Raw genomic sequence first — 23,962 nt, forward strand, 5'->3', positions numbered from 1 at the left:
TCCTCATCCTTTGCTTATTGATTCCCAAGCTGACTTATTGAGTTGGTCGATAATAGGTAACTCCAAGACATATATGAATTGTTTTTTTTTTGAGACAAACATATATAAATTGGTGGTTTTGGTTCTAAGGGTGCGAGGTGGTAATATTTAGTGATAATAGGAAGAACCCAACTTATTGAGTTGGTGACTTTTTTCAGGCCCAGCAGAGGCCCAATGCAGCATCCGTTATGTAACTGCGCTCAAGTTACTCACAGCGTAGGTTACAGAGAAAACACTAATTTATTTTTGTACATTTATTTTTCCTTGTGGCCCAATCAAAATAAGAAGAGAGAAGATGCGGGGCCCTTTGGCGAACGTAGGGGACTGACTCCTTGTGTTATTCAAGAGTTGCAGGTCATGGTCAAATAATTAGATTTTCCAATCAAATTGGTTGTAAGACTCATAAGGATCCACTTTACGAAGATCCCATTGTATTCCAAAAGATCCCATTGTATTTCAAAAGCTCGTAATCTTCTTCTTTGTTAATAAAACCTACTCCTTCACCGGCTCAAAAGAAATTGGATTATGTATAATAAGTTGTTGATATTCAACAACCCTCCGTAAAAAATAAATACAGAAATCTGAACATTTATCGATCTGGTAGATCAGTGGCTTGCGCATCATTCGCATACATGTAACCGCTTCAGTAGATCATATATTAGTTCCTATATCTGGCAATCACTATATTCATATTTATAATTTCCCACTTCAAAAATATGATGGCCGAAAGGTAAAGAGTTTATAATGCTTGGCGCTCTTTTGTTGACATGTTGTCTACAGTAGTATGAGGACACCCCTCACACCAACATGGCCACTTCCCTAGACAACATCACCGGGCCTCGTTGGGATCAGGATTAGTGCACTTTTAATTCCAATATTTCACTCACTTTTAATTATTTTATTTGATAATGATAAGATGTGGTAGGCATGAACATTAAACTATGACAGTAACAACAAACAATGTGAAGTAAATTCAGAAGAAAAAAATTATATAGCCGGTGCTCATTCAGAACTTTTTTTTTTGCAATTTGTAGCACACATAGTTGATCCAGCAGCTTCTGGTCGGTTCAACAACCATTAAAAAAGAAAGCAAAGCATCAAAAATCCACACCGAGAGAGCTTCCTCTTATCCACACAGCGTTGCTCTTCTTCTCTGCTTCCTCCGGTGAGGACGCCATCACAATGACCTTTTTTTCTTCCGTTCCGGTTCCATCCATTCCCAGTTTGAAGTTCATTCATCCTTTATTTTGTTCCTTTTGGCCTCTTTTTCCTTCCTTAAGATCATTCCTTATTCCTAGATGGCTTCTTAACACCTAGAAAAATCAAAAATGTATATAAATTGGATGTATTGGATGTAAGTTGGCGATGTGGGACTATTTAACATGTGAATTGACCAAACTTTATAATTAATTTAATAACATGGCAACATCACCTAATACCAGCCTCGACCTGGCTCTTCAGGATCAGGATATATGGCTGGGCTGGGCCACCAGCCGAAGCACACATGCAGGTTTGGAGTGCGTGCCAGCCCTGGCCTGACTCGTCGGGATCAGGAGGATAGGTGGGCTGGGCCACCTGCCGCAGCACACGGACGGGTTGGGAGTGCGTACATTAAACTTATCGGAGGCGCCTTGATTTAGATGACGGTAAACATGAATAGTGTCACCTCGGACGTAGAAAATAATATAGATAAAAAAACCGAAAGCGTAAATTCACGGGAAGAAGCGTATTGTGACGGTGAACCCGACAAAGTTAATCCGTGCTTTATTATTTAAAAATAATATTAGCAAAAGAGCCCGTGCATTGCACCGGGAGAAAACATGGGATGAGAAACCGGTTGTGCGTTGCAACGAAGGAAAATGCGGGTTGGGGAACTGGCATGACCGTAGGTTCGAGAGCTTTCATGGAAGTCCGTCGCCAAGGGTGGGATGGAAAGAGAAAGGAAAAAAAACACTCAACAACCTTTAAGTTGCTATATGCTGTAATAGAAAAAATATGTGTATGCATGACAATTAGTTATTGTCTCTGAAATTGCACATACAATACAGGCGATCTAGCTTACAAAAGTTAAACATCAACTGTGATATATTATTTAGTGACCAGTATTTACCACCATCTCACATTGAAGTGACACAATCAAATCCAAATAAACCTCTTGGAAAACATTGTACAACATATGCTGTTTAGAGTTGTCATAGAGTTTACAAAATAGTAAGTAAATTTGAATTAGCAAGATGCAAGCAATTCTACACTGTAATTTTAAGTCCAAATTATGTAGACATCTCCATCAAATGTATAGCTCAGGACTGAGCTATTCTCCTGTTGAGACATCTCTGCACACACTCGCACACTGGCTTTACTGGTAAAAGGAGTTCTTGCTAGCAATAAGTGATTTAGCACTTAGAAAAGATACCGCGGTAAGGGAACTTACCGAGTAGACATTGTAGTTCCACATATCCCAATATCAATTGCCAAATAATGTTGGGGAACATAGTAATTTTAAAATTTTTCTCACGCACACGCAAGATCATGGTGATGCATAGCAACGAGAGGGGAGAGTGTGATCTACGTACCCTTGTAGATCAACAACGGAAGCGTTAACTTGGTTGATGTAGTCGTACGTCTCCACGACCCGACCGATCAAGCACCGAAACCACGGCACCTCCGAGTTCTAGCACACGTTCAACTCGATGACGATCCCCGGACTCCGATCCAGCAAAGTGTCGGGGAAGAGTTCCGTCAGCACGACGGCATGGTGACGATCTTGATGTACTATCGTCGCAGGGCTTCGCCTAAGCACCGCTACAATATTATCGAGGACTATGGTGGAAGGGGGCACCGCACACGGCTAAGAATATGATCACGTGGATCAACTTGTGTCTCTAGGGGTGCCCCCTGCCCCTGTATATAAAGGAGCAAGGGGAGGAGGCCGGCCGGCCCTATAGGCGCGCCAAGGAGGAGTCCTCCTCCTAGTAGGAGTAGGACTCCTACTAGGAGGGGGAAGGAAGTGGGGAGGGAGAGGGAAAGGGGGGCGCCGCCCCCCTCTCCTAGTCCAATTCGGACCAGGGGGGGAGGAGGCGCGCGGCCCACCTTTGGCTGCCCCTCTCTCTCTCTCCACTAAGGCCCATATGGACCATTACTTCTCCCGGAGGGTTCCGGTAACCCTCCGGCTCTCCGGTTTTCTCTGAAATCACCCGGAACATTTTCGGTGTCCGAATATAGCCGTCCAATATATCAATCTTTATGTCTCGACCATTTCGAGACTCCTCGTCATGTCCGTGATCACATCCGGGACTTCGAACTAACTTCGGTACATCAAAACTCATAAACTCATAATATAACTGTCATCGAAACCTTAAGCGTGCGGACCCTACGGGTTCGAGAACAATGTAGACATGACCGAGACACGTCTCCGGTCAATAACCAATAGCGGAACCTGGATGCTCATATTGGCTCCTACATATTCTACGAAGATCATTATCGGTCAGACCGCATAACAACATACGTCGTTCCCTTTGTCATCGGTATGTTACTTGCCCGAGATTCGATCGTCGGTATCTCAATACCTAGTTCAATCTCGTTACCGGCAAGTCTCTTTACTCGTTCTGTAATACATCATCCCGTAACTAACTCATTAGTTGCAATGCTTGCAAGGCTTAAGTGATGTGCATTACCGAGAGGGCCCAGAGATACCTCTCCGACAATCGGAGTGACAAATCCTAATCTCGAAATACGCCAACCCAACATGTACCTTTGGAGACACCTGTAGAGCTCCTTTATAATCACCCAGTTACGTTGTGACGTTTGGTAGCACACAAAGTGTTCCTCTGGCAAACGGGAGTTGCATAATCTCATAGTCATAGGAAGATGTATAAGTCATGAAGAAAGCAATAGCAACATACTAAACGATCGGGTGCTAAGCTAATGGAATGGGTCATGTCAATCAGATCATTCAACTAATGATGTGATCCCGTTAATCAAATAACAACTCTTTGTCCATGGTTAGGAAACATAACCATCTTTGATTAAGGAGCTAGTCAAGTAAAGGCATACTAGTGACACTCTGTTTGTCTATGTATTCACACATGTATTATGTTTTCGGTTAATACAATTCTAGCATGAATAATAAATTTTTATCATGATATAAGGAAATAAATAATAACTTTATTATTGCCTCTAGGGCATATTTCCTTCAGTCTCCCACTTGCACTAGAGTCAATAATCTAGATTACACAGTAATGATTCTAACACCCATGGAGCCTTGGTGCTGATCATGTTTTGCTCGTGGAAAAGGCTTAGTCAACGGGTCTGCAACATTCAGATCCGTATGTATCTTGCAAATCTCTATGTCTCCCACCTGGACTAGATCCCGGATGGAATTGAAGCGTCTCTTGATGTGCTTGGTTCTCTTGTGAAATCTGGATTCCTTCGCCAAGGCAATTGCACCAGTATTGTCACAAAAGATTTTCATTGGACCCGATGCACTAGGTATGACATCTAGATCGGATATGAACTCCTTCATCCAGACTCCTTCATTTGCTGCTTCCGAAGCAGCTATGTATTCCGCTTCACACGTAGATCCAGCCACGACGCTTTGTTTAGAACTGCACCAACTGACAGCTCCACCGTTTAATGTAAACACGTATCCAGTTTGCGATTTAGAATCGTCCGGATCAGTGTCAAAGCTTGCATCAACGTAACCGTTTACGATGAGCTCTTTGTCACCTCCATATACGAGAAACATATCCTTAGTCCTTTTCAGATACTTCAGGATGTTCTTGACCGTTGTCCAGTGATCCACTCCTGGATTACTTTGGTACCTCCCTGCTGGACTTATAGCAAGGCACACATCAGGTCTGGTACACAGCATTGCATACATGATAGAGCCTATGGCTGAAGCATAGGGAACATCTTTCATTTTCTCTCTATCTTCTGCAGTGGTCGGGCATTGAGTCTGACTCAACTTCACACCTTGTAACACAGGCAAGAACCCTTTCTTTGCTTGATCCATTTTGAACTTCTTCAAAATCTTGTCAAGGTATGTGCCTTGTGAAAGTCCAATTAAACGTCTTGATCTATCTCTATAGATCTTTATGCCTAATATGTAAGCAGCTTCACCGAGGTCTTTCATTGAAAAACTCTCATTCAAGTATCCCTTTATGCTATCCAGAAATTCTATATCATTTCCGATCAGTAATATGTCATCCACATATAATATCAGAAATGCTATAGAGCTCCCACTCACTTTCTTGTAAATACATGCTTCTCCAAAAGTCTCTACAAAACCAAATGCTTTGATCACACTATCAAAGCGTTTATTCCAACTCCGAGAGGCTTGCACCGGTCCATAAATGGATCGCTGGAGCTTGCACACTTTGTTAGCTCCCTTTGGATCGACAAAACCTTCTGGTTGCATCATATACAACTCTTCTTCCAGAAATCCATTCAGGAATGCAATTTTGACATCCATCTGCCAAATTTCATAATCATAAAATGCGGCAATTGCTAACATGATTCAGACAGACTTAAGCATCGCTACGGGTGAGAAGGTCTCATCGTAGTCAACCCCTTGAACTTGCCGAAACCCTTTTGCGACAAGTCGAGCTTTGTAGACAGTAATATTACCGTCGGCGTCAGTCTTCTTCTTGAAGATCCATTTATTCTCAATTGCTTGCCGATCATTGGGCAAGTCAACCAAAGTCCACACTTTGTTCTCATACATGGATCCCATCTCAGATTTCATGGCTTCAAGCCATTTTGCGGAATCTGGGCTCACCATCGCTTCTTCATAGTTCGTAGGTTCATCATGATCTAGTAGCATGACTTCCAGAACTGGATTACCGTACCACTCTGGCGCGGATCTCACTCTGGTTGATCTACGAGGTTCAGTAGTATCTTGTTCTGAAGTTTCATGATCATTGTCATTAGCTTCCTCACTAATTGGTGTAGGTGTCACAGAAACAGTTTTCTGTGATGCACTACTTTTCAATAAGGGAGCAGGTACAGTTACCTCGTCAAGTTCTACTTTCCTCCCACTCACTTCTTTCGAGAGAAACTCCTTCTCTAGAAAGTTTCTGAACTTAGCAACAAAAGTCTTGCCTTCGGATCTGTGATAGAAGGTGTATCCAATAGTCTCCTTTGGATATCCTATAAAGACACATTTCTCCGATTTGGGTTCGAGCTTATCAGGTTGAAACTTTTTCACATAAGCATCGCAGCCCCAAATTTTCAGAAACGACAACTTTGGTTTCTTGCCAAACGATAGTTCATAAGGCGTCGTCTCAACGGATTTTGATGGTGCCCTATTTAACGTGAATGCGGCCGTCTCCAAAGCATAACCCCAAAACGATAGCGGTAAATCAGTAAGAGACATCATAGATCGCACCATATCTAGTAAAGTACGATTACGACGTTTGGACACACCATTACGCTGTGGTGTTCCGGGTGGCGTGAGTTGCGAAACTATTCCGCATTGTTTCAAATGTACACCAAACTCGTAACTCAAAATATTCTCCTCCACGATCAGATCGTAGAAACTTTATTTTCTTGTTACGATGATTTTCAACTTCACTCTGAAATTCTTTGAACTTTTCAAACGTTTCAGACTTATGTTTCATTAAGTAGATATACCCATATCTGCTTAAGTCATCTGTGAAGGTGAGAAAATAACGATATCCGCCACGAGCCTCAATATTTATCGGACCACATACATCTGTATGTATGATTTCCAACAAATTTGTTGCTCTCTCCATAGTACCGGAGAACGGTGTTTTAGTCATCTTGCCCATGAGGCACGGTTCGCAAGTACCAAGTGATTCATAATCAGGTGGTTCCAAAAGTCCATCAGTATGGAGTTTCTTCATGCGCTTTATACCGATATGACCTAAACGGCAGTGCCACAAATAAGTTGCACTATCATTATCAACTCTGCATCTTTTGGCTTCAACATTATGAATATGTGTGTTACTACTATCGAGATTCAATAAGAATAGAGCACTCTTCAATGGTGCATGACCATAAAAGATATTACTCATATAAATAGAACAACCATTATTCTCTGATTTAAATGAATAACCGTCTCGCATCAAACAAGATCCAGATATAATGTTCATGCTTAACGCTGGCACCAAATAACAATTATTTAGGTCTAATATTAATCCCGAAGGTAGATGTAGAGGTAGCGTGCCGACCGCGATCACATCGACTTTGGAACCGTCTCCCACGCGCATCGTCACCTCGTCCTTAGCCAATCTTCGCTTAATTCATAGTCCCTGTTTCGAGTTGCAAATATTAGCAACAGAACCAGTATCAAATACCCAGGTGCTACTGCGAGCATTAGTAAGGTACACATCAATAACATGTATATCACATATACCTTTGTTCACCTTGCCATCCTTCTTATCCGCCAAATACTTGGGGCAGTTCCGCTTCCAGTGACCAGTCTGCTTGCAGTAGAAGCACTCAGTTTCAGGCTTAGGTCCAGACTTGGGTTTCTTCTCTTGAGCAGCAACTTGCTTGCTGTTCTTCTTGAAGTTCCCCTTCTTCTTCCCTTTGCCATTTTTCTTGAAACTAGTGGTCTTGTTGACCATCAACACTTGATGCTCCTTTTTGATTTCTACCTCCGCAGCTTTCAGCATTGCGAAGAGCTCGGGAATAGTCTTATTCATCCCTTGCATATTATAGTTCATCACGAAGCTCTTGTAGCTTGGTGGTAGTGATTGGAGAATTCTGTCAATGACGCAATCATCTGGAAGATTAACTCCCATTTGAATCAAGTGATTATTATACCCAGACATTTTGAGTATATGCTCACTAACAGAACTGTTCTCCTCCATCTTGCAACTATAGAACTTATTGGAGACTTCATATCTCTCAATCCGGGCATTTGCTTGAAATATTAACTTCAACTCCTGGAACATCTCATATGCTCCATGACGTTCAAAACGTCGTTGAAGTCCCGGTTCTAAGCCGTAAAGCATGGCACACTGAACTATCAAGTAGTCATCAGCTTTGCTCTGCCAGACGTTCACAACATCTGGTGTTGCTCCAGCAGCAGGCCTGACACCCAGCGGTGCTTCCAGGACGTAATTCTTCTGTGCAGCAATGAGGATAATCCTCAAGTTACGGACCCAGTCCGTGTAATTGCTACCATCATCTTTCAACTTTGCTTTCTCAAGGAACGCATTAAAATTCAACGGAACAACAGCACGGGCCATTTATCTACAATCATACATAAACAAGCAAGATACTATCAGGTACTAAGTTCATGATAAATTTAGGTTCAATTAATCATATTACTTAAAGAACTCCCACTTAGATAGACATCCCTCTAATCCTCTAAGTGATTACGTGATCCAAATCAACTAAACCATGTCCGATCATCACGTGAGATGGACTAGTTTCATTGGTGAACATCACTATGTTGATCATATCTACTATATGATTCACGCTCGACCTTTCGGTCTCCGTGTTCCAAGGCCATATCTGTATATGCTTGGCTCGTCAAGTATAACCTGAGTATTCCGCGTGTGCAACTGTTTTGCACCCGTTGTATTTGAACGTAGAGCCTATCACACCCGATCATCACGTGGTGTCTCAGCACGAAGAACTTTCGCAACGGTGCATACTCAGGGAGAACACTTCTTGATAATTTAGTGAGAGATCATCTTATAATGCTACCGTCAATCAAAGCAAGATAAGATGCATAAAAAGATAAACATCACATGCAATCAATATAAGTGATATGATATGGCCATCATCATCTTGTGCTTGTGATCTCCATCTCTGAAGCACCGTCGTGATCACCATCGTCACCGACGCGACACCTTGATCTCCATCGTAGCATCGTTGTCGTCTCGCCAATCTTATGCTTCCACGACTATCGCTACCGCTTAGTGATAAAGTAAAGCATTACAGCGCGATTGCATTGCATACAATAAAGCGACAACCATATGGCTCCTGCCAGTTGCCGATAACTCGGTTACAAAACATGATCATCTCATACAATAAAATTTAGCATCATGTCTTGACCATATCACATCACAACATGCCCTGCAAAAACAAGTTAGACGTCCTCTACTTTGTTGTTGCAAGTTTTACGTGGCTGCTACGGGCTTAAGCAAGAACCAATCTTACCTACGCATCAAAACCACAACGATAGTTTGTCAAGTTGGTGCTGTTTTAACCTTCGCAAGGACCGGGCGTAGCCACACTCGGTTCAACTAAAGTTGGAGAAACTGTCACCCGCAAGCCACCTATGTGCAAAGCACGTCGGGAGAACCGATCTCGCGTAAGCATACACGTAATGTCGGTCCGGGCCGCTTCGTCCAACAATACCGCCGAACCAAAGTATGACATGCTGGTAAGCAGTATGACTTATATCGCCCACAACTCACTTGTGTTCTACTCGTGCATATAACATCAACATATAAAACCTAGGCTCGGATGCCACTGTTGGGGAACGTAGTAATTTCAAAAAAATTCCTACGCACACGCAAGATCATGGTGATGCATAGCAACGAGAGGGAAGAGTGTGATCTACGTACCCTTGTAGATCAACAACGGAAGCGTTAACTTGGTTGATGTAGTTGTACGTCTCCACGGCCCGACCGATCAAGCACCGAAACCACGACACCTCCGAGTTCTAGCACACGTTCAGCTCGATGACGATCCCCAGACTCCGATCCAGCAAAGTGTCGGGGAAGAGTTCCGTCAGCACGACGGCGTGGTGACGATCTTGATGTACTACCGTCGCAGGGCTTCGCCTAAGCACCGCTACAATATTATCGAGGACTATGGTGGAAGGGGGCACCGCACACGGCTAAGAATATGATCACGTGGATCAACTTGTGTCTCTAGGGGTGCCCCCTGCCCCCGTATATAAAGGAGCAAGGGGAGGAGGCCGGCCGGCCCTATAGGCGCGCCAAGGAGGAGTCCTCCTCCTAGTAGGAGTAGGACTCCTACTAGGAGGGGGAGGGAAGTGGGGAGGGAGAGGGAAAGGGGGGCGCCGCCCCCCCTCTCCTAGTCCAATTCGGACCAGGGGGGAGGAGGCGCGCGGCCCACCTTTTTGGCTGCCCCTCTCTCTCTCCACTAAGGCCCATATGGCCCATTACTTCTCCCGGGGGGGGGGGGGTTCCGGTAACCCTCCGGCTCTCCGGTTTTCTCCGAAATCACCCAGAACACTTCCGGTGTCCGAATATAGCCGTCCAATATATCAACCTTTATGTCTCGACCATTTCGAGACTCCTCGGCATGTCCATGATCACATCCGGGACTCCGAACTAACTTCGGTACATCAAAACTCATAAACTCATAATATAACTGTCATCGAAACCTTAAGCGTGCGGACCCTACGGGTTCGAGAACAATGTAGACATGACCGAGACACGTCTCCGGTCAATAACCAATAGCGGAACCTGGATGCTCATATTGGCTCCTACATATTCTACGAAGATCTTTATCGGTCAGACCGCATAACAACATACGTCGTTCCCTTTGTCATCGGTATGTTACTTGCCCGAGATTCGATCGTCGGTATCTCAATACCTAGTTCAATCTCGTTACCGGCAAGTCTCTTTACTCGTTCTATAATACATCATCCCGTAACTAACTCATTAGTTGCAATGCTTGCAAGGCTTAAGTGATGTGCATTACCGAGAGGGCCCAGAGATACCTCTCCGACAATCGGAGTGACAAATCCTAATCTCGAAATACGCCAACCCAACATGTACCTTTGGAGACACCTGTAGAGCTCCTTTATAATCACCCAGTTACGTTGTGACGTTTGGTAGCACACAAAGTGTTCCTCTGGCAAACGGGAGTTGCATAATCTCATAGTCATAGGAAGATGTATAAGTCATGAAGAAAGCAATAGCAACATACTAAACGATCGGGTGCTAAGCTAATGGAATGGGTCATGTCAATCAGATCATTCAACTAATGATGTGATCCCGTTAATCAAATAACAACTCTTTGTCCACGGTTAGGAAACATAACCATCTTTGATTAACGAGCTAGTCAAGTAGAGGCATATTAGTGACACTCTGTTTGTCTATGTATTCACACATGTATTATGTTTCCGGTTAATACAATTCTAGCATGAATAATAAATTTTTATCATGATATAAGGAAATAAATAATAACTTTATTATTGCCTCTAGGGCATATTTCCTTCAAATAAACCGTAAGAATGGGGTCAAGGAATCAATATTTTATCATAAAATCCAATACATGAAAAGGTTCATGGTCCTGTATGTAAACCTCGCTACTTCTTCATAGCGCACTATAGCATCACATGAAGCCAGCCAGCAGCCAACAGACCAGCTTAATTTTACCTATCAAATTTAGGTCACAGATAAATCGCTCGGTCGCTCCCCGTCGATCCCTGCACGTCCTCCACATCAAATTAGCAGCAGCAATAACAACAACATCACTCAACAAACAACAGGGAAGCAGCAGTATGGTGCAGCTAACAGCAGCACATCAGCAGCGCACATATAGAGCAGCCGTCCCTCTCTCCTCCCCTGCCATCCCCACACCAGCCGGTCCTCGTCCGGTCATCCCCGTCCATCTCCTCTGGCGAGCCCACACCACGCCCTCCCGACCAGCGCCTCCGTTTATCTGCGCCAAAGCCGCTCACTTCTGTGACCGTGTGCTGCCCACTTCCCATACCAGGATGCTTTGTGGGGATGGGAGGCCGTGAGATTATGATGGCCGGTAGCAACAGTGAGGACGCGCGCAGGCGGGAGCGGGATCATCCAACGAAGATGGCGCTGAGCGGCGGAGAAGGCCGCCGGAGGAATCACCCGGGTTGGTCTGGTCCAGATGAAGCTCGACCTAGAGCGAAGGCCGACGGACGCGTGGTTCCGTTCCAACGGAAAGACAGCTTGGGAAGATAACTTGAGACATCGTTTGCAGTGAGAAAGACTACGTCAATGGCTAGACAGTTGTGGAAGTGTTGATTTGTGGAGATATATAATCGAGGAGGAACCGATCTAATCAGGGAGGGAGACCAGATTGGATGCGGCTGTAACAAAACCACGATCACACAGAAAAAGAAGAATGTATGATCATGGGAAAAACATGAGTGATATTGGACCAATCCTTCTCGTACACGAATCCATGTGAGGATCGGGACGGACCAAATTTTCTGTACTGCTCTTGCTGATCGGGTCGCTGCCTTTGGTTGGCTCTGGCCTCGCTGTGCGGCCGGCGATCCTCGTGTTGTGATGCGGTCTCAGGGAAGAAGGGATCCCCAACATCGAGGGCCTCGTTGGTGTTGGCCTCGGGCCTCGGCACGTGCAAGGACGTGATCTCACGCCTGGGCGGGAGAGGATCATGATGATGGTTGCTTCGTCGCCATTGGCCTTGGCGTGGCTCTTCCGTTCGCCGTGGCTTATATGTCTCCTCGTCCAGCAACTCGCCTGCTATTTCTCCTCGTCACAAGCGGCGTATTTTAGGAGGGTTCGACTTGACTGGAAGCGAGAGTCCTGATCGTTTTTCTTTTGAGGGGATCGTTTTACTTTTTTTAGGAAGAGAGTACGACTCTTTTTCTTTTCTTTTTTGAAGAAAGACAAGAAAATAGTCCAGATTGTGAGGGACAGGGAGGCACGAACGGGGAGAAAGCAGTGATGGGCTGGCGGCTCGGCCCAAATTAAGCTGGCTTGGTGCGAACATATGCCCACACAAACGCGGTTAAGTTTTGGGTCAGGTCCTCTTTAATCTCAACCGCAGCTATATATAGAAAATAATATAGCTGAAAACGTAAATTCCCGGGAAAAAGCGTATTGTGACGGCGAACCCGGAGACTCAATCCGTGCTTTATTATTACTAGTAAATATGCCCATGTGTTGCTATGGGTGACAATGCAGCTAAATGAATCAAACAAATAATTAAGTTACTTGAATGACTTCTTAAAGATGGAATGTATGGATAGTATCATGAGGTAGACCTACAAAATTTTATTCAACCATTGACTGCTTAGGCGCATCAATCAGTCTTTTTTCAGTTTGATATGTTGATGTCCAAGAGCACAATTTTAGTTTAGGGGTTGTTCAGATCTCCTTCAACGCCATGCTTCACCAACTACACGAATCAGAGGCCTCTCATAGTACAATTTGGTGAAGTTGCCGAAGCTTATCTTCGTGAAGTTGAAATCACAGAGCTTAATATATTTACAATGATAGTGCCATCGCCAAGTGGCTTTATACTTGTGTATTTTCCTTTCCATGAACCCGGTCGAAGCACTATCCATGACGTCGGCATTGTTTCCTTCTCACAAGTCCGCCACAAAGCGCTATCGATGACGTCACTATTGTTCCATTCTCACAAGCCCGCCACTATCCAGCCACCAGCCCTCCACCTTAATTCTATTTGTGTCGTCGTCCCGCCATTGCCTCCCTCTCCTCCCGTCGTCCTCCTCCCTCCATCACCCTCTTTCACACCATTGGCCTGCTTCCTAGCGTCACCCTCTTCACCAACATAGACCCCCTCCCCGCCGTCGACCTATGCTATGTTCGTGGCCAACCCCTCATCCAACAGAAGTCCCAAATGGTGCAGGTCCTCCACAAAAGCTGGACCGCAGAGCTGAAGCTTCAACATTTCCATACATTTAAGATTAGGCTTATATGTATGTTTCTTTCCCTGGAGTTGTCGCATAGTGAAATAGTTTAGCATAGCAATGTTAACTTTAGCTAGAAATACAATATATCTGCTCCGGTAATAGCTCATCTAAATAAATGTTATTTTTCACTTGTATATATACTTTGCAAGTAATCTTTCATCAAGCTCCCACACATAGATGTAAAATCACTGCCACTTGCATTCAATCGCCAATTGTAACAATTCTCTAATGAACCTTTTTATTCTAATTTTTTGCTCGCTCTACAGGGAATATCAAGGTCACGGCTACCAGATTTGTAGATCAACATAATGTGTCAGTATATCATCACTTTTGAAATAAAGAAAGTTGCGGATATGATATAAACTTCAGTGTCACTACATTTACAATTCATATGATAAACAATAATGGCCCATAGCTCGTACATGTACAATATGAATGTTAGAAGGTCCACCACACTTTCCTGCTCCATCCTTACTACAGCTAAGAGAGAGAATAGGCATACAATGTGTTATCCTTGCAATATGAGAAGCAAAGTACAGAGCCACAACGGTATTTCAAGTAAGCATAAGAGAGAGAATATATTGCATTACTTCTATAAGGAATATAATGGTTCCAATGAATTGGTATCCAGGTTTGACTACTTCCATAAGAAACTTATTTCCTGTAGTGTGTTGACACTTGAAGAAACATGTTTCATGTAATCTAGACACTTGAAGAAGGCAACTCTATATAAAGCTCTGCAATTCCCTCATTGGTCCTGACATATTGGATCCTTCGCCATGCATCCTGGGTTCAGGGGCTCATTCTTTCCAAGAAATTACAAAAATCTTCTTGCTTCAGTTGCTTGTTACCTGTCATACAACGTGTCATCTCATTCCAAAATATACGGAAGGCCTAATAGACATGGTTTGCATGAGTTTATCCATTGCTTGCATCTGTATGTACATACTGACATGGAGTAACTCCTCTCTCAGTGAATTTCAGAAAAGGGTCATTTGGCGATGACTCATGTGAGCTGTGTTCAAGCCAGTTGACCAATGCTGCAGCTAAATCATGTTTGGAGAAAGTAACCATGATGATATATAGGTTAGAAACAAAATAGAAGCCAATTTTTAAGATAAAACATGGTAAACATGATAAACATGGTATTAGCACAACTGGAGCAAAGATCACAACATGGAAAAATGATCATCATTATAGATAAAAAATAGGATGGGTGAATAAAATAATTATTTCTCCTCAATTTGACATAGCAGAGCACGAGTACACCCAAATAGATACATAATTTTCCTGCTTTCCATACTACCTAGATAATTAGAATTGCTTGAAGGCAAAGTCTATAAGAAAGGAATATGTAGAAATTAGAAAACCAACATAAAGTAATCTGACATTGTTCTAACCTTACGAATTGAGGTGCATTAGTAAGAAAAGTGAAACTTCTTACCCTGTTGCTTGCACAAGTAGCAAGCTTTCCTAGGTTTGAATCACTCCAAGAAATCAATGGGTAAATTGCGGCAGCTGCTTTGTTATGCTAATTGTGCGGAAGTACGAAGTGGTTAAGACATCGACATAGGGACGGATTGCATCACAAATTTGACAACCAACAACGACAGGAGCACATCTCTGAAGAAAGCACAAATCCACAATGTGATCTCTACTCCCTGATAGCCGGTGGAGAAAGTAGACGAAGAGCGCCATCACCAGCACATACATGGGGTTCATCACGAGCACTGGTGGAGATCTGTCCAGGCTACAGAGGCGACGACGCGGGGTTCATCTCCGTCGCGCACATTCAGGCGTCCACTGGCGGGCTGCATGCCCTGTCGAGCCGGACCTAGTGCTCCGTCAAGGCTATTAGTGCAGTAGCGCAGGTCGTTGCGCACACCGGCTCAAGCTTCATGCCCCTGTATCGCTTCTCGGCGTAGTGTACTCGCCGCCTACTCACTGGCCCCGTTTGCACCCTGCACATGCACACACACAGACACACACACACACACACACACGCACGCATGCACACACACACACACAGAGACACACACAGACACACACACACACACACAGACACACACACACACACACACGAAGCTACGCACCGCATACTCTACACAACCAGGACAACATCTTCTACACACTCTGAATTGATTACATAACATCACAGAAAACAATTTTGTTGTCAAATTTCAATATATTATGGAAAGCATGCTGAAAGAAACTTTGATAGTTGAAAATGCCTAATTATGTTTCCTATGGGCATCGGTTAAAATGTCAAGAGTAGGGTTAAGAATACCATGAACATATAGCCTTCTTGCCATAACGTATCCTCAATCTAGTCAGTTGTCCTTTTTTGTATGGGCGCATGATCCATAGCTTTGAGATCCATATGTCTATTCTACCAACAGAAGACTATGCATATTAGTGAAAATGATATCGAGACATTTGGAAGGTTTGTTTAGTTGTAAAATTATTGTACAACATATCTTTGATTATTCTTAAAGACTGAATGAAGTTAATGTGAGATCTGAAGTGTCTTCAGAATTGGCGAGTGGGGAAGATCAAGATCAATTAACATCAGATGGTGGCTGAAGATTGAGAGAGAATATGAATTGCCTTAGCAGTCATCTTGAGCAGTTGGCATGGATGCTGGTCCTTGACTGATGACGCTCTGCTTGTTTATTTGTTCTTGCAGATCCTCTAAATGACTGGCAGGGTGCCGCCGATGAATAGCTCATCTGTGAGGCCCTCCAGAAATGATAGATAAGCCGTGTTCACGGGAGTTTTTTTACTATGCTGCTAGTACAAATGCCGTGAAATACCATCAGAAGCACACCATACCACCAATTAGATGGCTGCAATGGTATACCAATTTCGTTAACAAACTATGAATTAATTCTAAAAACCTATTCTGATTAGGTATCAAAATGCAAGCATACGTATATATAAACACCTTTAGATAGAGCTCAAGGATTAGGCATGAAGTTTGAAACCTAAGGTTAATCTGAGAGCTCCCCGTTGTGTACTTCGTGGACACCTGATCGACCAGTCGTGGGTACTGAGGTGTACGCAGTGGTGGCAGTATGCGTGTAGTGAAGCTATAGGGGAATCTGTTCATGCATGAGTCAAACTGAAACCCGATGTCTATGCTTTATGATATAATGCACAAAAGATTAGTAACTGGAATCTTAATTTATTTCTATAGTATTAACTGGGCAATGATGCCCCATGCCCCATCTATAAACTGTAGGACTGCCCCAATGACAGTGCGACCGTGTGCTAAGAGTAGACATTCACAGGAGCTCTGGAAGGTGCTTATTAGCAGATGGCTGGTAGGCATTGCATACTATGGTTTCTCTTTTCTTAATATAATTACATGAAAAAAGCGATTGGCTACAGAGCATAGAGTCTGATCTCTGATGTGTTCATGTTCTCACTTCCTCACCAAATCTGAACCTAAACATTATATTAGTTTGCACTTCAAACATCTTCCGTCTAGTAATTCTATTCATGCATGATCAAGATTGTAGAAACACATACATGTGATTAATCAATCTCGAAAAAATACATGTGATTAAGGATGGGAAAAGACAAACCTGAGGGTTGAAGTAAGATGGAGTTGCATGAATTCTCCATCTTCACGATTGCTAGTTTGACTCATGTCAGAATATTAGAAATCCCTATCCGCGAAATCAAAACACATATGAAAGCTTTGAGGTATCCACCCTTCCCCTACTAAAATTTGGCTGCAATCAGAAACATTTAATCACTGACAACCGCAGAGATGGGGTAGGTGTCAAGTCAACAGATTGTGATGGACAGAACTCTCTGCTCACAATCAAGTATACGAATTCATGGTTACAAGTAGTTGAGAGGAATTGGAGAGGAGAATTGGAGAGGAGAGATACAGCTTGGAGAGGAAGGAAGAACTTGAGGAAGGAGGGGATCGAGATCTGATTACACTCGCTGCCATCCACCGCTAGCCAAACTGGGTATTATACCCCTCCCTATTACATGGGCCTCACGACAGGTATGTTGGCCCAACAGTCCACCACCACTTCAGTCAGTCGATGGCCTAGCCTCTCCATCCTTGATGCTTGTCAGTGGTAGGGTACTAGCGCTGACATTGCCTCCCGCTTGAGTTTCAGCCTGTCCCCAGGCTGGAGCAGTAGGGTAGCGTATCTTGATGGTGTCATAGTTCTCCCAAGTAGCCGCTTCCACAGGTAACCCTGTCCACTGTATTAGAACCTGCAAAAGAGCAGTATCGCCCCTCTTCACCAATTTTCCGTCCAAAATAGAGCCTGGCGCCACATCGAGACTGGAGAGGTCAACTGGAACAGGTAAAGTAGTGAAAACTGGTGTATGGTCTGGCACAAAGTCTTTAAGTTGAGACACATGGAAAACTGGATGAATTTGAGCTTCTGCAGGCAGTTGAAGCTTGTACGCGGCAGGGCCAATTTGCTCCAATATTTCAAATGGTCCATAGTACTTGTAGGCCAGTTTTGCATAGGGTCTACTCACCATAGAGTGTTGTGCATAAGGTTGTAATTTCAAGTAGACTGCCTCACCCACAGAGAAGACCCTAGGTGTCCTGTTCTTGTCAGCATAGTGCTTCATCTTAGCCTGAGCCTTGAGTAAGTGTGCTTTCAACACCGCAGTGTGTGTTTGATGGTCCCTGAGCCACTCTTCCACATCTATATTGTCTGATTGAAGCAAAGTGGGAAACACACCATATGTAGGTTCATAGCCATACTGAGCCTTGAAAGGGGAGCACTCCAGGCTGAATGAAAATTGGTATTATACCAGAATTCAGCCAAAGGCAACCAAGCATGCCACTTTGTTGGAGTATCATGGACTGCACACCTTAAAAACATCTCCAAGCATTGGTTTACTCTTTCACTCTGGCCATCTGTTTGAGGGTGATAAGCAGTGCTCATAAGCAACTTAGTATCCCATAGTTTGAACAAATCTTTCCAGAAATGGCTAGTGAAAATCTTGTCTCTGTCTGACACAATGGTATGAGGTGGTCCATGAAGTTTTACCACAGTATGTAGGAAGGCTTTGGCGACGACTGGAGCAGAAAAGGGATGCTTCAACGGGATAAAATGAGCATACTTGGTCGGTCTATCCACCACCACCAAAATCACTGTATAACCTTCTGATTTGGGTAGAGCTTCAATAAAATCCATGGCGATTTCTTGCCAAGGCCCTTCAGGGACAGGAAGTGGTTGAAGTAAACCTGGGGATTTAACATGTTCATGTTTTGCTTGCTAACAGACAGCACACTGATGGACAAAATCAACTATGTCTTGCTTCAACCCAGTCCACACAAACAGTTTTCGAATTATGTAATATGTAGCTTGAATGCCAGAATGCCCTCCCACAACACTTGCATGAAAAGCAGAAATCAGTTTAGTTCTTAGAGCTTGATTTGCTCCAATCCAAATTCTGCCCTGATGTTTGATGACGCCCTTTTCCAAGGAATACTCTGTTGTATCGTTATCAGAAATAGCCAACTTCTGGAGCAGTGCCTGTGCCTCAGGATCCACTTCATAGGAGTTAATCACTTCCTGTAGCCACACAGGTTGGCTAGTAGAAGTAGTGGTCACTGCTAGTAAGTGCCCCACCCTGGATAAAGCATCCGCTGCTACATTGTCCGTGCCTTTCTTATATTGAAATTGAAACTGCAGCCCCACAAGCTTGGTCATGGCCTTCTTCTGGACATCTGTTGTAAGTACCTGATTTTCTAGTTGACACAAACTTTGATGGCCAGTTTTGATAATAAAGGGACCTCTCTGCAAATAAGCTCTCCACTTCTCAACCGCCATCATAATTGCTAGAAATTCCTTTTCGTAGATAGACAGAGACTGATTCTTGACGCCCAAAGCTTTGATATAAAAAGCAACAGGATGGCCTCCTTGAGTGAGTACAACTCCAATTCCTGTAGCACATGCATCTGTTTCAATGCAAAATTGTTGCTCAAAGTCAGGCAGTACTAACACAGGAGTAGTCATCATAGCTGTCTTAAGTTCTCAAAATCTTGCTGAGCTTCAGGGGACCAAACAAAAGCTTGTTTCTTCAGTAATTGAGTCAGTGGTTTCGCAATGATGCCATATCCCTGCACAAACTTTCTGTAATAGCTTGTGAGCCCCCAAAAACCTCTGAGTTCAGTGACATTTTGAGGAGTGGGCCATTGAGCCATAGCCAAAGTTTTCTCAGGATCTGTCTGTACTCCCTTGTCAGAAATGATATGTCCCAGGTAGTCTAATTGCTGTTGGGCAAAAGTGCATTTGGTACTCTTTGCAAAGAATTGGTGCTCCCTTAATGTCTGGAATACAATTCTAAGATGTTCCAGATGTTCCTCAAGGGTCTCACTAAAGATCAAAATGTCATCCATAAATACAATCACAAACTCCCTATTGTAAGCAGCAAAAATCCACTTCATGATGCATTGAAAGGTAGAGGGGGCATTGGTAAGTCCAAAGGGCATCACCCTAAATTGATAGTGTCCACTGTGAGTTTTGAAAGTTGTCTTGTGTTCATCCTCTGGTAACATTCTGATCTGATGATATCCTGACCTGAGATCTATTTTGGAAAACCATTTACTGCCACTAAGTTCATCTAAAAGCTCATCCACTACTGGCATGGGAAATTTGCTCTTGACGGTGATTGAATTTAGCTTCCTGTAGTCAACACAAAACCGCCAAGTGCCATCTTTCTTTTTAACCAACAAGACAGGAGAAGCAAAAGAGCTGAGGCTGGGGGTGATAGTGCCAGCTTTTAGCATTTCAACAACTTGCCTTTCGATTTCATCCTTTTGTAGTGGTGAATATCTGTAAGGTTTGGAGTTGACAGGAGCAGACCCTGGTAACAAGTGTACATCATGGTCTAGAGTTCTGGAGGGAGGTAGCTCAGTAGGTTCTTTAAATACATCTGCAAATTCCTGCAGCAATGGTTGCACTGGGGCTGGAACATTGTCAGATCTTTTTATCAAACACCGGATGTATCAGTGCTACTGCCCAAACGTCATTGCCTTTGTGCCATTTCAAGGTTTGTTCGAGAGTGACCTCCTTGATGTCCTCTGTCAATTGTGGGGTTATGCCCTGCAACTTAACCATATTGTCCTTGTGGTTGAACTGTATCCATTTGTTTTTCCAGTGACAAATCATTTCCCCTTGAGCCTCCAACCAATCCATGCCCAAAATGAGATCATAGCCTCCCAAGTCAATGACCTTTAAGTCGTATTCAAATGTCTGCCTGTGTATCCACCAATTTAGCTGTGGTACCTTTGAATTGCATACTAGTTTCTCCCCATTAGCTACTGTGACCGACATTTCTTTTGGGAGTGGCTGAGGTGTCACTTGAATTCTGGGCAGCAGAGCTGAGTCCATGAAACTATGGGTGCTGCCCGAGTCCAAAAGGATTAACACCACCTGGTTGCCAATAAGATCTCGCAAGCGAATGGTTCTAGGGTGATCAGCTCCAGACAAGGCATTGACAGACAAGTGCATTTCTTGCAAAGCAGTTTCTTGTTCTTCTACTGCATCAAGTATTTCATCCGACAAAATGGCTTCAGCTGCACTAGTCATGGCCATGACTGCAGTAGGAGTAGGTGGCTTCACACAAATATGACCCGGTGTGTATTTTTCACCGCAACTGAAACACAGGCCATTAGTGCGCCTATACTCCTTCAGTTGTCTTGCCTTCCACAACTCTCCAGCAGGTGGTGTGTTTAGACAAGTGTCAGGCTTGAAGAATGCATGTCTGTTGCCAACACTTCTATTGGAGCGAGCACGTTGGACAATCTCTTCTTGGATAAGTGCATACGACGCTGCTTCACTGACATTGGCTGGTATCTGCATATCCGCAGCAGCCCGGAGTTCCTCTTTGAGGCCTAAGATGAACCGTGTCACCAGGAATGTGTCACTCACTGTCGGTTCATATAACAGAAGTTGATACACCAACTGGGTGAACTCCCTTTTGTACTCTGCTACTGATCCAGATTGCTTGAGTAACAGAAGAGCTCGCATCTTTGTGTGATGGACATTCAAATCAAACTCCTGCATGACAGCCACCCGAAACTCATTCCAGCACGGCCATTGACGCAAGGCCTTGTAAGCATGAAAGCAATTGGCTGCATCACCTGACAGATGCAATGTAGCTGAAGTGACCTTGAATTCCTCAGGAATAGCATACAGAGAAAAATACGCCTCACACCCATCAAGCCAAATGCGGACATCTTCCCCTTCAAAGCGAGGGAAATCCATCTTCGGCATCCATGTTTTCTTCGACTAGAATTCTATCCCCGAATGCTCTGCTTTGTGATGTACAGTGTGAGGTACAAACACTGGTGGTGGAACATGTGGAACGGGTGGGCGCCCCTGCTGCGGTGGCGTACCCAGGATTCCATCGCCTGCCAACGAACCCTGAGGGGATTGCTTAGAACCCAATTCTCGAGCAGCCGCTGCCTGCTCCTGTCTGATTTCTCCGATCGATTTCATCGTGAGACTGACATTATTCTGCACGATATGCATCTGCTCTGCTTGCGCGGCAAACTGTTGATCAAAGGAATCCAACCGGCGAAAGAGATCATCGAGCTTACTCAACTTGTCGCCCACGTTCTGTAGCATCTGCAACTACTCACCAACCCGAGCCTCGATCGTTTCCATGGCGTCCACCACGAGACGCGTCTGCTGATTAGGCTTGGGGGGTGCCAGAGTCGCCAGCTTCACCGCCTACCACGAATCGGTGAGTACTAGAGAGTTTTACAGCAGCCGCTAACTTTTTCCTCTGCAACGGACTCCTTGCCGCCGCCCTGCAGCGCCAATCAAGCAGCTTCACCGGGATTTCACACACACAGGAGATCTGTGTGCAACCGTGAGTCACGCTCGATCCGCCGCCGAATAAATCTCCGTCGCCCTGAAACGCCGCCCGTGCCGCACCGGAACTGCAGCCACACACCGCCGCCGCAGACCCAGCTAGCGGACGGGAATTTTACGAGAGAACCCAACCCGACCGCCGCCGAGCCCGATCCCGCCGCCGATCGATCCAAATCTGATACCAACTGTGATGGACAGAACTCTCTGCTCACAATCAAGTATACGAATTCATGGTTACAAGTAGTTGAGAGGAATTGGAGAGGAGAGATATAGCTTGGAGAGGAAGGAAGAACTTGAGGAAGGAGGGGATCGAGATCTGATTACACTTGTTGCCATCCACCGCTAGCCAAACTGGGTATTATACCCCTCCCTATTACATGGGCCTCACGACAGGTATGTTGGCCCAACAGTCCACCGCCACTTCAGTCAGTCGATGGCCCAGCCTCTCCATCCTTGATGCTTGTCAGTGGTAGGGTACTAGCGCTGACACAGATCTTGGCGGTGGCGGTGCTTGTCAATCATCTATGCAACAGGGGAGACATACCATGCGGCAAGTTGGAGAGGCGCGCTGTCGAGGAGGCTGGGCACGGTCGTCGGCGGGGCTGCGGGATGGACGTCGACGAGCAGCTCGTCCGTGCTCCCCGCATGGCTGACGAGCAGCTGTGGCTAGGTGTCACGCGACATGCGGCGGATCCTGCCGATCTCGTCCAGATTTGGTGACCATGGATCGAGGACGGGTACCACAAGGTGGAGGGACGGCGGCGGCGGAAGAAACCCTCGTGCGCGCTACGGCGGAAGAAACCCTCGTGCGGGGCAGCAATTTCAGCGACGGGCGAGTCAGAGCTGCGTACGAACCCTTTTTTCACTTATGTTTGGGCTACGGTGGACCGCAGGTTGATTTCTAAAACCACAGGGACGCGGCCCGAAGGAAGTACTCGCTTCAGGTCGAGGCCCAGCCGGTTGAGCCTGCTACCACGAAAATCGACGGACGAAACTACAGACAGTTTCCCAGAATTAGTACCACCTCGCATATATGTTTTAAATTCACACTGAAAGCGTAAATTCATGGGGAAAAGTGTATTGTGACGGTGAACCCACGGAGTCAATCCGTACTTTATTATTAGGAATAGAATTAGGGAGAGATTATTAGGGAAAGATATGCCAAAGTTTGCCGAAGTCTAGACGTGTTTAGCTGAACTTTGTCGAACGTTTTTTTTTAATTTAGACGTGTCTGGGGCGGCTTTGGAGCCGGCGGTTAGGGACCAACTCGTCCTTAGACCATTTTTTTTGCGTCGGCTCGTTCTGAGATGATGATTTTAGACGTCCCCTAAAAGGCCAACGACTGGAGATGCTCTAAGTTGCTTCAAAGTCGAAAGAGTTGGCGCCATGACAAAGGAGGCACATAGCAATGGATGATTGGATGGCATGTCTA

At 44.6% G+C, this 23,962-nt stretch overlaps 1 protein-coding gene across 1 annotated transcript; it reads right to left on the reverse strand.

Annotated features, from left to right (window-relative positions):
* Positions 1–17,710: 17,710 nt before the first annotated feature.
* LOC147965741 (uncharacterized) lies at positions 17,711–21,918 on the reverse strand. Its single transcript, XM_087530585.1, has 5 exons — positions 20,719–21,918; positions 20,258–20,594; positions 19,045–19,607; positions 18,799–18,890; positions 17,711–18,431 (listed from the first exon to the last, which is right to left on the reverse strand). The coding sequence occupies exons 1-5, from the start codon at positions 21,916–21,918 to the stop codon at positions 17,711–17,713; spliced, it is 2,913 nt and encodes a 970-aa protein (XP_087386711.1).
* Positions 21,919–23,962: the final 2,044 nt, after the last annotated feature.

Source organism: Triticum urartu, chromosome 6A (assembly GCF_056163025.1).
Source record: "Triticum urartu cultivar PI428250 chromosome 6A, HENAU_Tu73, whole genome shotgun sequence".
Classification (NCBI taxonomy): domain Eukaryota; kingdom Viridiplantae; phylum Streptophyta; class Magnoliopsida; order Poales; family Poaceae; genus Triticum; species Triticum urartu.

Coding starts and splice junctions, on each gene's coding strand:
- LOC147965741 (XM_087530585.1), bottom strand. CDS start 21,918: ATGGATTTCCCTCGCTTTGAAGGGGAAGATGTCCGCATTTGGCTTGAT. Junction 20,595..20,718: donor TGACAGAGGACATCAAGGAG/GTCACTCTCGAA, acceptor CCATTGCTGCAG/GAATTTGCAGATGTATTTAA. Junction 18,891..19,044: donor AACTGATTTCTGCTTTTCAT/GCAAGTGTTGTG, acceptor TTAAATCCCCAG/GTTTACTTCAACCACTTCCT.